This window comes from Theropithecus gelada, chromosome 14 (assembly GCF_003255815.1).
Source record: "Theropithecus gelada isolate Dixy chromosome 14, Tgel_1.0, whole genome shotgun sequence".
In the NCBI taxonomy this organism is placed as follows: Eukaryota; Metazoa; Chordata; class Mammalia; order Primates; family Cercopithecidae; genus Theropithecus; species Theropithecus gelada.
The window spans coordinates 18,128,197-18,145,420 of NC_037682.1; the positions used below are offsets into that span (position 1 = coordinate 18,128,197).

Below are 17,224 nucleotides of genomic sequence, written 5' to 3' on the forward strand. Positions count from 1 at the left end.
CTAAAAATACAAAAAAATTGCGTAGGCGTGGTGGCAGGTGCCTGTAATCCCAGCTACTCAGGAAGCTGAGGCAGGAGAATGGCTTGAACCCAGGAGGCAGAGGTTGCCGTGAGCCAAGATTGCACCATTGCACTCTAGCCTGGGCAATAGAGCAAGACTCTGTCTCAAAAAAAAAAAAACAAAACAAAAAAAAACAAAACCCCATTTCATCCTAGCAGGGTGAAGTTTTTTAAAAAAAATATAAAGAGTGTTTATATTTCTTTTTTTTCCTTTTTTTTCTTTTTTCTTTTTTTTTGAAGCCTCGCTCTGTTGCCCAGGTTGGAGAACAGTGGTGCAATCTCTGTTCACTGCAACCTCCAACCCCCAAGTAGCTGGGATTACAGTCATAGGCCACCACGCCTGGCAAATTTTTGTAGTTTTAGTAGAGACAGGGTTTTACTATGCGAGCCAGGCTGATCTCAAACTCCTGACCTCAAGTGATTTGCCTACCTCACCCTCCCAGAGTGCTGAGATTACAGGCGTGAACCACTGCGTCCGGTTATATTTCAACAGAATAAATTGTTTCTTAGTGCTGAAAAATTGCTTATACGTTCAGAAAATTCAGAGAGTTTTTAGTCGTCTGCGGAAGTGATGATGCTTTGAAAATGGTCTACATGCTATGCATTTGCTTTTCTTAGAGACTTTTGGAGCCCCCTTTTAGGGAAGGTTAACCTTTTTGTTGTCATTGCCATTACCAGCAAGTACATGATGGCGTATGTTGAGAGCTGTGTTCTCTTTGTTTTGGTTAGACATGATTCTCGCCCTAAGAGCTAACCTCATTTGGAGGGAAATGCAGGGACCAAGTACAGTATTCACAGTCTACCAGTTAGGACTGAATACATTGCCCAAGGTGTTTGAGAAGAAAAAGCCTGGGTGCAGTGGCTCATGCCTGTAATCCCAGCATTTTGGGAGGTCGAGGCAGGCGAATCACCTGAGGTTAGGAGTTTGAGAACAGCCTGACCAACATGGTGAAACCCCATCTCTACTAAAAGTACAAAAATTAGCTGGGCGTGGTGCATACCTGTGGTCCCAGCTACTCGGGAGGTGGAGGCAGGAGAATCGCTTGAACCTGGAAGGTGGAGGTTGCAGTGAACTGAGATCACGCCATTGCATTCCAGCCTGGTGACAGAGTGAGACTCTGTCTTTAAAAAAAAAAGAAAAAAAAAGTAAACGTGGGTGCTAGTCGACTGTGTGATAGTACATCATCATTAATTATGAGGTTCTTTCTAGACTCTGTGGACTTGAATTAGCGAGGCTCTACTGACCTGGAGGAGTTGGTTTTAATCTTTTTATCCTTTGAGAAGTGGTGGGAAAAAAGGGTGTGAAGGTGGATTTTTCCCCCCATTCTGTTCCTGGAGGTTTGTAGACCTCCTAAAACTTATCCATGATCTCTAGCCTGGAAGGATTCGCAGTGACAGAGAAACCAGGTCAGATGTTTATAGGAATGGGAAACAGGTTGAATAAAAAGGATCCTGTACAAGAATACCAGTTTTCCATAAGCAATATTAATTGGGTTTAGTTGGAGCAAAAGTTTTCAGCAAGCTGGTTAGATTTGCCAACATACAAAGTAAACTAATGCCATAAACTCAGGGACAGGCCCTCTTACTTTGTCATGGGGCAATCATTGAAGGAGAACGTACTCTGAACCTGGTATAGACTAATCCATTAGTCATTTGATCATCTGCAACAGTGAAAACCAATTTGGAGGGGAGGAAGTAAATAAAGTTGGATAGATGTGTAGCTGTAGTGATTATTAGTCATGTAGTCCATTGTGACCAGTAAAGGGTAACTCCAAGAAATACTAGGAAATGTTTAGATTTGATATTTAAAATAGTTGTGTGAAGTAGAAATTGGGTATCCAGATGGAAACAATCTGCAGAGTGAGATGTGTGGACCTAACTAAGGAGAACTTGGAGAGGGTAACTGGAAATGGCAGTCATTCATTCGCAGACAAAAATCACAGTTGACTGCATAAGTTGCTCAAGTTTAGCTTATTGTCCCCAAGCTTAGTACTTCTGTCCTCTGCTGTGCTGAATTCTACTGCCCAGGGACTTGAGGTCTGCTCAGTACTCAGTGAACATACTATCTAGGCCAGTGCTTTAACTGTGTGTTTTTTTTGTTTGTTTGTTTTGTTTTTTTGTCCTATGCTGTCATAAGCCTCATGTTTCTGTTGTGTTGGCTTGGGTTCTTGTCTTTGACTTTCTTCTCTCTGGGGGCCTCTGCACTCTCGCTTTGCTGTGCTGTAGAGTTATCCCAGATGCAGAACCAGCCCTCACTCTCACTCTTGTTCTGTTTTTTGGTGTAATGTCTAGCTTTATTTGCAGCTCCTTCAGCAGACTGCCTCCTCTGGGAACCTCAACACCCTGAGCAGCCTCCACCCAATGGGAGGTAAGTGTTTCACTGCTGCAGAGGAGCAGCAGCACCCAGGCCAGCAGACCCAGCTAACAACAGTCTTGGGAGTTTGGCATCGTTTCTGTGAAAACATTTTTTTGCTTATTATGTAAACCTGACCTAAGATGAACATCCCAGGACTCAGTTGCCTTGTCTCTATACAGTGGCTCTATTGCTAGTTGATGCCACATTGCTCTCACGTTATCTGGTGCCTCCTAACCTTTTAGGTCACTGTTGGAGAAGAATATGGAAAAGGACTGTTTAGCTCCTATAGACTGAGTCCATTCTGATAAGGGGAAAGAACTGCAAGAACTCTTTATTTCCATTTTAAAGTGACTTTTCCAGTGACTGCAGAAAAGTCAAAGATGGCTTCCATGCAAATGGCCTACCTTGAAGCTTCTAGAACCCAGGCAGTTAGTTTACCTGTGTATCTTATACTTGTTGTTTCTTAGGTGAATTCCTATTTTGTTGTTGCTATTAACGTACACAGAAAACTTAAATGGAGTGCCTCAACAAACCTGAGCCAGGGGCCACCAGGAGTCGGTGGGGGGTAGGGCATGGGGCAACTTCAAAGCTGCCTGTGCCTACACCCTCTGCATTGGATTTAGGCTAGGTCAAATGTGCATTTGAGAAAGGTGTAGTTTTCAGTGAACTGCATTTTGTTGTTTGGAAATTTTTGATAGTAATTCACTTTGTCTTAGGAAATTATAGTTGGCTATATTTTTGGAAAGTTGCTAGATTGTAATCTATATTGTATTTTAATTCTCATTTACTTTTTCCACTCCCCCCACCTCTCACCCCATCCATCTCTCCGTTGTCTAGTAAATGGTTTGCAGCATCAACAGCAGAGTTTAGATTTCTTCCTCCCCTTTCAACTGTGTTGCCTAGGCTCTACTTGGAAGTCTTTCACTCAGTGATTGTTCCTCTTTCCTCTTTCTGGTGATGAATCTGCTGTTCAAGTGGTGGTGTCTTTATTCTTTGTGTCATTGCTGCTCTCCTGTGTTCTCCCTTGTTTCTTCCTGGGCCTTTTGCATCTGCCACGTTTTCTGCGTGTTCCCCTCTGTTACAGAGAGCGAATCCCCTGTAAAGTGTGAGTGAGGGGCCTGGATGCAGTCCCATTCTGTGCTGTAGGCTGTGGCATTGTTCTCCTGTGCTCCTGGCCCCATGGTAGGCAGTTTTTCTTGGTTTCCTAATTGCCCACACCTTTATTAATGTACATTTGGTGTGGTGTGCTATTGGATTAGCCATCTCTTCTCTGAGGAAATGATTTCAAGTTTCTTAATAAGTGATATCTGAATATTTTTTGGAGCCCTGTAATGTTGTTTGTAAGGCTTATCTAGAACAGTTCCTCTTTGTCAGGAACCAGCCCTCTGCCAGTGTGTGCTTGTCATTGCTGGAATGGATATGAAGCACCCTTATCTGCTGGCTAATCTCTTGCTTTGGATGTTGCAGGGTTGAATGCAATGCAGTTACAGAATTTGGCTGCACTAGCTGCTGCAGCTAGTGCAGCTCAGAACACACCAAGTGGTACCAATGCTCTCACTACATCCAGCAGTCCCCTCAGCGTGCTCACTAGTTCAGGTAAGCGTGAGGATGACCCACTGTGCCGTTATGTGCCTTGGACAGATCCTTTGTTTTTAAAGGCAGAGTCTAGGAAGGGAAAATAGTTAACACCTGTTTCCAGAGAGGTCAGATTATGAGCAACAAATTTTCAAATGTCATCTTCTGAACTTAAGAGAAATCTTCCTGATTTTTAATATGCTGTGGCCATTATTTGTCTCTGTCCTGGAAGGACAGTTATTAGAATTAGTAACTGAAAACCCCTTTGCAAATAGCATACTTGGATAGTGACACTCTTTCTTGTATTTGGCTCTTGTTGACAAGAGAATGCAAGTGATGGGTTGAATTTTAACTCCTGGATTTCTAATAGCAGGGTCCTCACCTAGCTCTAGCAGCAGTAATTCTGTCAACCCCATAGCCTCACTTGGAGCCTTGCAGACATTAGCTGGAGCAACGGCTGGCCTCAATGTTGGCTCTTTGGCAGGTAAGGGGCAGCCCCTGGCTGTCATCAGACCATTCTTTGTTCAGGTAGCACATCTTAACCCTGGTAGGGGCACCAGTGGAATGATTGCAGTGGCCCAGTGAAGTTAAAAATAATCATGGGGGCCAGGCGTGGTGGCTCACGCCTCTAATCCTTGCACTTTGGGAGGCCAAGGTGGGCGGATCACGAGGTCAGGAGATCGAGACCATTCTGGCTAACGTGGTGAAACCCCATCTCCACTAAAGATAACAAAAAAATTAGCCGGGCGTGGTGGCAGGCGCCTGTAGTCCCAGCAGGAGGCTGAGGCAGGAGAATGGCGTGAACCTGGGAGGCAGAGATTGCAGTGAGTCAAGATTGCGACACTGCACTCCAGCCTGGGTGACAGAGGGAGACTCTGTCTCAAAAAAAAAAAAAAGGGGGGTGGTGGTGGTGGATTTTTTATTCAGACCTGAGTTAAATCCCGCCTCTGTCCCTTAGCTAGCTATAACTTTGGAGCACCTTTCTAAGGACATTTTCTCATCTTTGAAGTGGGAATAATAGAATACTTTGAAGGGTTGTTAAAAATTGGCCGGGCGCGGTGGCTCAAGCCTGTAATCCCAGCACTTTGGGAGGCCGAGACCATCCTGGCTAACACGGTGAAACCCCGTCTCTACTAAAAAATACAAAAAACTAGCCGGGCGAAGTGGTGGGTGCCTGTAGTCCCAGCTACTGGGGAGGCTGAGGCAGGAGAATGGCGTGAACCCGAGAGGAGGAGCTTGCAGTGAGCTGAGATCCGGCCACTGCACTCCAGCCTGGGTGACAGAGCAAGACTCCGTCTCAAAAAAAAAAAATTAAATGAGGCCAGGTGTAGTGGCTCATACCTATAGACCCAGCAGTTTGGGAGGCCAGAGCAGGAGAATCACCCTAGGTCACGAGTTCCAGACCAGCCTGAGCAACATAGTGAGAACTCCATCTCTACAAAAATTATCTGGGTGTAGTGGTGCATCCCTGTAGTCCCAGCTACTTGGGAGGCTGAGGCCAGGAGGATTGCTTGAGCCTGGGAGCTTGAGGCCTCAGTGAGCTATGATTGTACCACTGAACTCCAACACAAAGTGAGACTCTGTCTCCAAAAATAATAATAATAATAATTGGAACATAAAGTGCTGCTGAGCACATTGCATAGTACAGTGGCTGACACATAGAATGTACTCAGTACCTGTTAGTTGCTCTTTTAATGGTAGGGTTCATCCTCATCTTGTCAGAAATCACATGTACCCCTTTGAGTTCGCAGTCCTGGGACTCTTCTTTTATGGCATTCTAGCTCATTATGAGAAAGTGGCAGAATAGCCAGATAGAATATGGAGCCTGTCATTCCACAGATTGGATGAAGGTAATGGGGAGCACCACACCCACGTATGGCATTTCTTAATGTCCCCATTAGCAAGGCCTGGCGAATGTCCTGAAATCTAGCCAGTCAGATAGTTTCTTCTCAGGGAGAAACTAAGAGGGAGATAAAGGGAAGAACTTTGGAGTTTTCCCTCTTCTAGGTGGCCCTGAGTAGACTTGTCTTTGGCATCAGTTTAGTCTTTCCAGTATATTAATACTTCTCTTCCTCCAACCAAGGAATGGCTGCTTTAAATGGTGGCCTGGGCAGCAGTGGCCTTTCCAATGGCACCGGGAGCACCATGGAGGCCCTCACTCAGGCCTACTCGGGTATCCAGCAATATGCTGCTGCTGCACTCCCCACTCTGTACAACCAGAATCTTCTGACACAGCAGAGTATTGGTGCTGCTGGAAGCCAGAAGGAAGGTGAGTGCAAAGGGAGATCGGGGTCAGGTATGGGGGTATTCCTCCTTCTATACCAGAACTGAAAGGCAGAGCAAAGGCTGAGGGAACCAGTTAGGTCTTCAGACCATTGTTTTTCTTTGATAGTGTCAAATGTAGACTGAGAAACCCTGTGAAATGTGATCTGCTTTTGAAAAGTTTTCTGGATGTGTCTCAGATCAGAACCTCTGTGTGCCCTCTTGGAATGGGGCTCCAGTTTTTAGACGAAGCAACAGACACTGACCTTATCGCGTCTGACACATTTGACAAGAATCTGTTTCTGTTAGGAGGTCTTCTCTACACATTACAAATCTATCAGAGGATCTTCTGTCTGGATGTCTTCTGTCTCAGTGTCCCTTTTAGCTATGTCATTTGGCATTTTCCCCACTTTCTGATCGATGTTTGTCCTGATTGAAGACAAACTGAGGGGTGATGGGACAGTTTGGCCCATGAGTTGATGGAGTGGGAAGTATGTCATTTGACACAAATAGTATTCAATTTAGGAGAAAAAAAAATTAGGAGAAACCGTCTAGCCAGAAAGAGGCCTGAAGGTGACTTACATGAATAGAAAGTCCTGTTGACACCTCTGTGCTCAGATTTGACTGGGTTTTTATAACCAGGAGCTGGTATAAGCACTAATGTACGAAAAAGATGAGTGTCCTCTTATCACAGCAGAAAGAAGTCCTGGTTCATCTCTCCTCACTTGCTCTGAATCACATATCCCCTAGGGATGTGGTAGTAGGAGAACGTAGCGTGAACCAATATTTTTGTGGAGATAGACAATAAATAAATGAGGGCATGAGGTGTTTCAGATGATCCTCTGGAGAATGATAAGCAGGGAAGAGAGATAGGGAGTGTCAGAGGCACTGCATTTTATGCAGAATGCTCAGAGAATGTCTGTCTAAGTTGACATTTAAGCAGAGAACTGAAGGAAGTAGGAAGCAAGCCATGCCTGAATCTAGAGAAAGAAGAGTAACAGGGGCATAGGAAAAGCAAGTACAGAGGCCCTCAGGCAGCAAAGTTCCCTGATATGTTTGACAAAAACAAGGAGGCCAGGGTGGCTGGAGAATGGCTGGACTGCAATTGTAATAAAACTTTTTGGTTAGAAAATCATTGAGTAGGCTGGATGCAGTGGTTCATGCCTGTAATCCCAGCACTTTGAGAGGCCAAGGCGGGCGGATCATGAGATCAGAAGTTCCAGACCAGCCTGACCAACATGATGAAACCCCATCACTACTAAAAATACAAAAATTAGCTGGGCGTGGTGGCACCTGTCTATAATCCCAGCTACTCAGGAGGCTGAGGCAGGAGAATCACTTGAACCCGGGAGGCGGAGGTTGCAGTGAGCTGAGATCATGCCACTGCACTCCAACGTGGGTGACAGAGCGAGACTTCATCTCGGAAAAAAAAAAAGAAAAGAAAGAAAATCATTGAGTATAAGTAATCAGATGAAGAATGTGTATTCTGCTTTTAAGCTCAGTGTTAATCATGGGTGCATTTTTAAAACTAATTTCTTTTTATTGTCCAATTTACATATGATGAAACTCACTGATTTTGGCATAGAGCTATATGAGTATTGACAAACAGACCCAGTCCTGCAACCATCACCACAGATTAAGAACATTTCCATCACCCCTAGAAATTCCCTTGTGCCCCTTTGTACTCATTCCCTGCTTCTACATCTTGCGTCTGGCAACTACCCATCTGTTTGCTGTACCTGTGGTTTCTAGGCATTATTTGGAAACCTGTTTTGTTTTTAACCCCTTTTCACCCCCTCTTCTGTGTTCCTCTCTGAGCCTGCAGTCTCTGTTCTCCTGCTCCACACACAAGTCGGCCTGCTTTATTATCCCAGCACTTCTCCTCCAGGTAGAATTCTCACATCCTCAGTGAGATGGAGCTTGGCTGAATGTGAGGGAAGGAATCTGTTTTAATGTTTGCCCTTTGGTTTCTTGCTTTGTATTTAGAGAATCTGTTTAGTTCCCCAGATGAATCTCTACTTTTGGGGATTGTGACGGTTTTAACGTAGGTGGAAATGAGGAAGACCACTGGTGACGAGCATGTTTGACACTGATACCTTTCCAATTCCTGGGTATTTTGAAGGTCCAGAGGGAGCCAACCTGTTCATCTACCACCTGCCCCAGGAGTTTGGCGATCAGGACCTGTTACAGATGTTTATGCCCTTTGGGAATGTCGTGTCTGCCAAGGTTTTCATAGACAAGCAGACAAACCTGAGCAAGTGTTTTGGTATGTTGGCTTCTCTCTGGTGTCAGGGTGGGATTAGTATTTTACCACTGAGAAGGAAGGAGCTCACTGTAGAAAGAGCTGGATATGAGTTTGGGCTGTTGTTTTAACTTGGCCATGGGCAGGTCATATAACCTTTTTTTGAGCCCCAGTTTCTCACTGCTGTAGTGGAGGTAAGGATTTCTACCCACACTGTTGCTCCAGAGAGAAAAAATAATATATGGAAAATGGTTTGCAAAAAAACCTTAAAACAGTCCAGGTTTGTGCCTGTGAGTCCCAGTACTTTGGGAGGCCAAGGCAGGAGGATCACTTGAGCCTAGGAGTTTGAGACCAGCCTGAGCAACAGAGTGAGACCTCATGGCTACAAAAAATTAGCCAGACATGGTGGCGTGTACCTGTGTTCCCAGCTACTCGAGGCTGAGGTGAGAGGATCACCTGAGCCCAGGAGGCCGAGGTTGCAGTGAACCATGATCACACCACTGTACTCCAACCTGGGTGACAGAGCAAGACCCTGTCTCAAGAAAAAGAAAAAAACCTTTAAATTACCATGTAGATGTTAAGTGGTACTATTAAGAACCTAATTTATTTCATATGATATAATGTCCAGATTTCTTGTCCCTGCTGAGTAAAATTGGGATTTTAGATGAAGCACATAAGGTATCTTGCATAAGGAAGACTGAGAATCTCCTTGCCTCATTATGTCCCTCACCTAGGTTTCTGCTTGGACACACAGGTTTTGTAAGTTACGACAATCCTGTCTCGGCCCAAGCTGCCATCCAGTCCATGAACGGCTTTCAGATTGGCATGAAGCGGCTTAAAGTGCAGCTCAAACGTTCGAAGAATGACAGCAAGCCCTACTGAGCGTGCTCCCCTCTGAGACTGGAGTGAGAGGGTCTTCTGGTAAGTGGGGGAGGAGCACCCTTAATGATTCGAAGCCCTGAGGCTGTGTGTTGACAGCCCTGGACCCTGATCCCTGCCACTCTCGCAGGCACAGCTTGCCCTGAAGACTCGGCTACTGCCTTCTGTGGGAGTTTCGCTTCGTACAGAGGACAAGTTTGTGCTTTGGTTTCCAGTGTTTTACTTTGGAGTTTAGGTGCCATATCCTGAGTTGTTTTTTTTTTTTTTTTCCTTTATTTAAAGTTTGCTGTGTTTGTAACCAGTGTGTGTTGAGAAGGACCAACACCAAACCACCCTGGGGAAGGGGGACAGGGAAACATTTAACACAGACAATGATCGGGATTTGCCCCAAACCACCCCAAAAGAGAGGACTGAGTAGAACAAAAAAGTGACCCCCAGAACCTCCCTTAGTGTGAGGGTGGGTAGAATGAGAATTGACACCCGGGAGCTGTGGGGAGCAGAGCGACTTTGGGGGAGAGTGGAGTGACACCTAATGCCCTGGCAGCTGGAGACTCAAACTTCTGCACAACTGCCTTCTGGGAAATAGTTTTTGACACATATTTTTCAGATTCTTGTCCGGAATTTCTGCCGCTCTTTTCAAGAAAGAGTGTTAACAATTCTCTGGAAATAGAGCACCTGTTAGCCTGACATATGCAAAAAGCAGGGCGGCATCACCCATTACCAGCTCCCCCAGCCAGCGGTCAGTATTGGATTGGCCCTGCCTGGCTGGTGGCAGTTTGGGAGAAGCAGCCAAAGAGGTTAGTTTATTTCAACACCAAATTAGACCATGGCCCATTTCCAACAGGTCTCTTTAAAGAAGGCCTCTATGGAATACATTGCCTGGTTTCCTTCCTTGCAGTTCACCACAGCAAGAAACGTCACCTCCATCCCAAGTCACAATTTTCTCATGAAGGCAGATCCAAGAAGGGCTTGCAGTTCTTGCTGAAAGGGTACCACTTGTGGGCAGAGTGATCAATGCCATCTAGTCGGGGGAGGAGGAGCTTGTTTCTTGGTGTACTTGAATCAGAAGGTCCCTGCAAGCCAGTATGCTTCATTTGCCAGTGGCCAGAAATCCTCCCTTGCCTCCTTGATTGAGGTGTCCCAGATGTAGTATTCCCACAGGGGTCTGGCGGACCCCTCCTGTAACCACTCCAGTCACATTTTCTGCTTTTGAGGCAGAGGTGACATTAGGACGTTTACAGCCTCCACATGAATTGAGTGTTCATTTACCTCAGTATTACCGTGTTCATTTTTGTCCTCGTGCTACAGTTAGCTCCCTGCTGCCTCCTGCAGGTCTTACTTCAGCTCTTGCCTGTGACCCACACAGCTTCTGGGCTCTGCCTCTGCTCTAAGAAGTGCTGTGGGGGTAGAGAACCAGGAAGGACATGCTGTTGGGAATGTACACCTGGGCAGAGGTGGCCCTGTTAAGATATGACTATAGCCACGGCCAGGGACGGGATCCCTGGGTCTCTGGAATCTGAAACCTCACAAATGCCAGTCTTGACCCCTAGCAGCAGAGATAAGAATAAAGGGGTTGGTTTGCTATTAAGTCAGATGGGGGCTCTCTCCTTGTCATGCTGTCCCTGTGGGTAACAGACAGGGATTGACCATCTTACTGTTGTACAGGTAGCTGGTGGTGTTGGATTATCCCATTGAAGCTGGGACAGCTGTTCCTTTCTCATAGTGATAACTTGGGTCTGTTGTCCTCTAAGGAACGTGAAACATACACTTCTTAAGCTGAACCACGTAAACTTGAAATTCTGCGCACTGGGAGAAATGTGTCCTGTGTTTCAAAGGATAAAACTGTTCTAAAGGCTTCCAGGGTCATGATGGGATTTTTTTAATAAATGCAAAAAATAAAAATAAAAAAGAAAAAAGAAAACAAAAAAAAGAAAAAAATGCTAGGTTGGGGAGGCGCTGTTCTGAATCCCAACCGGCTGGAACCAAGAATGTCGTTTCTATTTTTATAGAAGTTTTATACAGCTCCGGGGTGGAGAATATTTATTACCTAAATTATATCTCTGGAAAAGGCCAGGATTTTGTAGAATCCAGAATGTGATTGTTATACACACAGGGTGCTGTGTATGATTGAAACTACTGACTTTCTGGGGCCCGTTTGCAGCCCAGCTAACCTGCCCAAGGGGAAGGTGTTAATGCTGTGAATTGGCAGAGGAGAGAGCTGTGCTCCACAGGGTGCTGCCGGTGCTGTGCTCCCTAGCCTTCTGTTCTGTCTTCCTCCTTAGCCAAAACGTCACTCCCTTCCCACATCCCCCTCTTCTCTCTGCCTTCCCCCATCTCACCATTATTTGTCCATGGATTTGTCTTGGGCTCTGGGACCTTATGAAACCCCTTTCCTAATGACATAAGAGGCCAAGGTGCAATCCACCCACCTTTGATACCAGACCCTGAGGGCTTCATACCTGCTGATGGGTTCTCTTAAAAGGAATGCTTGCCCCAGCAGGGTCCTGGGCTGCTTGAGCAGCCAGCTGGTGAGACCATGCATTTCTCTGTTCTCTCCTCCCCCTGCCGAGTGAGTTAGCACAGCAGTAGCACTGCCCTTGAGCACAGTTCTTTCCCCAGGCCAAAGATGGTTTTGTGAAGAAGCTGCTCCCCTACAAGTCTCATGTGTGAAAGGGCTCAGCTCAGAGTGGAGACTCGCTGTCAAGTCTTAAGCAATCCTTTTCTGTTGTGTGAAGGTTTCACTTACAAAGTGTTTTTTGTTGTAGTTTTGTTTCTTACTCGGGTTACATCATGAAATTGATTTGCCTTGAATGCAGCCAGACCACTGTCTCCTGGGTTCCACTTGAGTGGCCAGGGCCTGGGTGGAAGCTAAGAGCTTGGATTTCTGGGAACAAAGGGCCATCCCCATAAGATAAGAGCAGAAATTCTGGTCCTCTTCCCTGAAAAATTTTCCCCACCCCAGCCAGCATCTTCTGCTTCCCCTTGGGTTGTGACCAGAGAGTGGGGAGAGAGGCTGAGGCTCTGCTCCCCTGGAGACCTTCTCTTAGGAGTTGGGCGCTTCATGGAAAATCCAAGCCTTAGGTTCCCTTCTGTCTCTGGCAATTAGATGTGTTCTTGGTGTCCTCCATGTCCTTTTTGACTTTTCCCTGTGTCCATTGTTAGCATGTGCAAAAGTTCCCTGTCATTACCCAATCCCTGCCCGCCCACCTCATTTCAGGGCTGTACACACAGTGAGTGTCCTGTTCTCTCTCTCTTTGTTTGGATGTATTGCTCTGTGTAACTCAGTGGGTCTCCCTCTTTCTGGTTTGTTTTTTTTTCTAGATTCCTGCCGTTTGTTCATCGTTGTGCCTAAAGCATGTCGATGTGGCGTCAAGTACATCGTCCAAATCCCTGTCTCTTCAGCTTCTCTGATGCTTGAACTCTCACCTTTGACCTTGTGTTGACCTTTGATGCTGACGTGTATTTTTATTATGTTTGTTTCTTTCTTCGTTTTTTTTTTTCTTTTTCTTTTTTTCTTTCCTTTTTTTTTTTTTTTCCCTTTTGTGCTGCCAAATTGGTTTTGCTAGAACGACTGCTGAAGGGGAAATATTTAAACTTGCATTTGAATATAAAAAAAAAATCTATTTTTCTAGAACTTCATAAGATAACCACTTGATTTTGTGATTCCAATTCTTTGTAATTGTCTTCAGAGCAGCCCTACTAGCACATACCGCGTGGTGTTTGTATTTCTGTGAACACACAGCCAGTCCGTTTCTAGGCTTTGTTTCTCTGTGTGCTTAGTTTTAAAGACAACTTTGAAGTAAACAATGAAATAAAAGATGTCACTAAAACCTTTGAGGCTCCTGAGCACATTTTGCTGATACAGTCTGTGGGGCTTGAGGAGACCGCATGTATTGTTCTTTCTTTTGTTTTTCTTCTGAGTTCTCAACTGCAGAGAGCACCTGAACCCCCTTTCCTTTTTGACCGCAGGCTGCAGTTTGGGCCCCAGCCAGCCCTTTTTCTTTTTCTTTTGTGGTTCTTCCCTGGAGCGACTCTGTGGGGAGTCCTGGATCCCGCCTGCCCCTTCCCCTCAGCCCCATGCTTGTTCCTAAAGTCTCCACAGCAAAATGTGATGCTTTGATTTTTTGTTGTTGTTTTTGTTTTTGTATTGTTTTTGTGTTTTTGTTTTGAATTTTTTCCTTTCCTACTAAGATTATGCCCAGAAAAAAGTTTTGCATGTTTCCTGCTGTTTCTTCACACCTTCGTATATATCACCTTCACCTCTCTGTTTTCTATAGTTTGTGCAAAAACTGATTTAAAAGGGTTTCAAAGAAGCTGTTTTAAATTGTTGTAGGGTTGATTATTTTTTTCAAGATTGTATTGTTTTATTTTGAAGTGGCAACTTTCTCCTCTATTGCCCTTAGAGCGTTTGCCTGTGCACTTAGACTGTCACTTCGTGTGGCCTCCAGGTCTCAGCAGGGCGTCCAGGAGGCTGGCTGCTCTGCTCAGAGAGGGTGGGAAGGGGGCCTGGAGAGACACAAGAAGCAGAGGTAGAGCCTAGAAGGTGGCAGCAGGTGGGCAAGAGGCTTACTTAGCGCATTAGGGGCAGTGAGCACCTGGAGGAAGGAGGGCGCTCCCAACCACCCCGTAGTAGGAGGCCATCTGCGCATCAAGCGGCAGTTCACCTGCTGGCGCTTTTCCTAGGTGACAAGCACAATACTACAGTCTTCACACTGTTTACAGCCCTGGGCACCAGCCACCCCGCACTGGCTCTTCACCACAGCTCTGCTCTTGCTTAGCTGGTGGGGTGGGGGGAAAGGGCAGGGATTTGTTTTTTAAATTGGGTGAAGAGCCAAACAGCTACTGTCCCTGGGTGCCGAGCAAGCCAGTTTTTTTGGTTCCCTGAGGGAAACTGACCCTCTTCTCTTGTGGCACCATCCAGCCTCAGGGTCTTGGAGACTTGAGTAAGAATGTGAGTGGAGGGGGAGAGGCGAGGAGAGGAGAGGTCACAGGGTGGATCTGTGGAGGGAAGAGGTTGCAGGGGGAGGAGCTGATGATAGATCCCACCCAGACCTAAGCTGCTGGTGGGTGGGCGAGCTGGGAAGTAGGACTGTCCAGGGAAGGGTGGAGAGATGTAGCTAGCGGCTGGGGATGGGGAGGTGGAAGCGCTGCTGAGCATCCTCCACACCAACGTTGATGAAGGAAGGGATCCCAGCAGGGTTTCTGCTCTGGGGCTGGCGGGTTGCCCGGTATTATGCCCAAGGCCACTCTGCCTGGGGGAAAGGGCAGCCAGGCAGAGGCCCAGTGTCTGGTAGGCTGCTGAATTTCCTGGAAGGGGTGATTGGATGGAAAGAGGCCAGAAACCCCAGCCTGAGAGACTGCTGTGCGCCCCACAGTCTGACTGCACAGAGCCGCCTCTGTTGGCAGGAGGCACTGAGGCTCCCCTTCCTGTGTATTGAGAAGCCGTGTTTGCCAATATATTTTGCTTTCAATTCCAAGAGGAGCTCTGGGAAAACCTGTGGATAAAACCAAATGCCAAATGTTGGACGTTGTTTCCTTTTCCTTTTCTCTCTCTGATTGTTTTAATTGTTCTGTGGTGGTTTTAATGGATTTGAGACCCTGGAGCGGCAGCTGCCTTTCTGATTTCCAGCTGCTTTTTGTGAATAATTTAAAAAGAAAAAAAAAAAAAAGAAACTTTACATTTTGGAGACAAACCTGTGTGAGTTTTTTATTGGTACAAACGTTGTATTTAACACTAGGGGTTTTGTACAGTTTTTTGCCTTTTCTACTAGAAAACAATGTAAAGTGATTTCACAATGTGAAGAGAAAAAAAAATTGCCACTATGACCAAACGCACAGTCTGTTCTGCAGCAACAACGGGATTCAATCAACTCAGTCGTGATTCAGCCGTAGAAATGCTTTTCCTTTATCTTGTTTGAGCTTTTCTTTTCTTTCCTGTTTTGATTTGCAAAAGAAAATGTCTTTTTTGTGTGAACTTGTGTTGTACTCTGTAGAAAATTATGGATTTTACTTTAATGGTTTAAAAAAAGGCAAGAAGAGCTCTCGTTGCTTTTCTTACCTAATCACAGAGTTTGTGTAGTGAATTTAAAAAGAAAAAAAAAATTGTTACAAGTTTGGGTCAAGGGAGTATGTGTTTCAAAGGAATCTCCTTCCTTTTTTTTGTGTGTTTTTCCTTTTGTCCCAATGGGGAACCTAAATCTGTTTTAATTGCACAGACACACGGACAAAAAGTCATTTTGTATCTGCCAAGTGTGGTACCTTCCTTTGTTTATTTGCTATTAAACTGTTTGAGAAGAACTGATGTCTTCAGAGTTACTGATGGTTGGGGAGGGTGGTGTGTCCTTGGCGCGGGTGGGCTTGCCGTGTTCCTGAAGAGGGGGTGTGGGTTCCTCTTCAAAACGTAAGGCTTCATTTTGATGTACCTGAAGGTGTATAACTGAACCCACCAAAAGCTCCTGAAGGAAAACATAATTTCTCCCCAGAAAACTGCCTTCCCCATCTTTTTGTATTCTCCAGGATTTTTACTTATATGGAAACACCTTAAAATTTTTTGCCAAACCTAGTTTTTGAGCATCTCCTGTTCTCCTTGGCTGCCACACAACAGAGCTGGTCCAGACCTGCCAGTGCTCATCTCTTCCCTAGTGCTGCAGAGTCCCTGCTCCCTAGGACTCTGCTGGCCAGCAACGAATCCCAGAGCCCGGCAGTCTTCCTCCCTCCAGACCTTTAAAACTCTGGCCCAAAGTGGTTAAACTTCTACTTCCCTCACTCTGACCTCAGTACAAGGCCGCTGAATGGCATGCTTCTGTGGACTACTCAGTAGTGCTGGATGGCCCAGGCCTCAGCCTTCCCCTGCATGTTCCTCTATGTGGAGTGGGTCTTGGGTAGCATTTCTCAGTGGGGGTTCTATTGAGTACTAGCCCCTGGTATGTTCTATGAAATAACAATTCTTAACACAAATAAGTTTGTGAATGTTTCCCCTGCAATAAAGAATGTTCTCTCTGAAATTAGGCAATAAAGAAGCCTCCGCCGGGCGCGGTGGCTCAAGCCTGTAATCCCAGCACTTTGGGAGGCCGAGGCGGGTGGATCACGAGGTCAGGAGATTGAGACTATCCTGGCTAACATGGTGAAACCCCGTCTCTACTAAAAATACAAAAAACTAGCCGGGCGTGGTGGCGGGCGCCTGTAGTCTCAGCTACTTGGGAGGCTGAGGTGGGAGAATGGCATGAACCCGGGAGGCGGAGCTTGCAGTGAGCCGAGATCACGCCACCGCACTCCAGCCTGGGAGACACAGCGAGACTCCGTCTCAAAAAAAAAAAAAAAAAAAAAGCCTCAGACTTGATTTAGCCAAGCGTCTCCCAGACTGGGGATCCCATTTGCTGTCCACTTGTTCTGAAAAACAAGTGGCAGCTTGGGGGTTTTAGAAGATTTTGTCTACCAAGTTCTGCATTTGGGTGTTCCTTTGTTCACGTCCCCATTTTTCATTAAAGTGTTTAAAAATTAAACATTAAAAATGTTTAAAAATCAGAACTTATATGCAAATAATTATCCTAGCTAATGTTGATTGTTTACCACAATCGGGTGCTGCAGGATACACGTGATACCCACTACATGTTCCAGGCTTCACAGCATCCCTAGGAGGTAGTTAGTGTTCCCATCCTCATTTTACAGATGAGCAAACAGGTTAAAAGAAATTGGGTTGCCTGCTAGAAAGTGGTGTGCACTGGGAATCAAACCAGGTTGCCCAACTCCTGAGTCCTTTCTCCTAACCACTACTGAATAGAAAGAATTCAAAAGCCAGTAAATGTGCTTTAGTTAACCTGTGTCTCATCACAGATGGTTGCTCTCTTGTCC

The 17,224-nt window shown here is 45.7% G+C and overlaps 1 protein-coding gene across 7 annotated transcripts in view; it reads left to right on the forward strand.

Moving 5' to 3' along the window:
- CELF1 (CUGBP Elav-like family member 1) overlaps positions 1-15,670 on the forward strand; it is a 93,068-nt gene extending 77,398 nt beyond the window's left edge. The window contains exons 8-14 of one of the 7 annotated variants that reach the window (XM_025357544.1): positions 2,364-2,427; positions 3,883-4,011; positions 4,364-4,474; positions 6,074-6,259; positions 8,375-8,518; positions 9,249-9,415; positions 12,695-15,670. In XM_025357544.1, the coding sequence (XP_025213329.1) occupies positions 2,364-2,427; positions 3,883-4,011; positions 4,364-4,474; positions 6,074-6,259; positions 8,375-8,518; positions 9,249-9,376 (762 nt within the window). In that variant the 3' untranslated portion in view covers positions 9,377-9,415; positions 12,695-15,670. Of the gene's footprint in view, positions 1-2,351; positions 2,428-3,882; positions 4,012-4,360; positions 4,475-6,073; positions 6,260-8,374; positions 8,519-9,248 lie in introns of all 7 variants that reach the window. The other 6 variants (XM_025357538.1, XM_025357540.1, XM_025357541.1 and 3 more) reach the window with 6 other exon arrangements.
- The last annotated feature ends 1,554 nt before the right edge of the window (positions 15,671-17,224 follow it).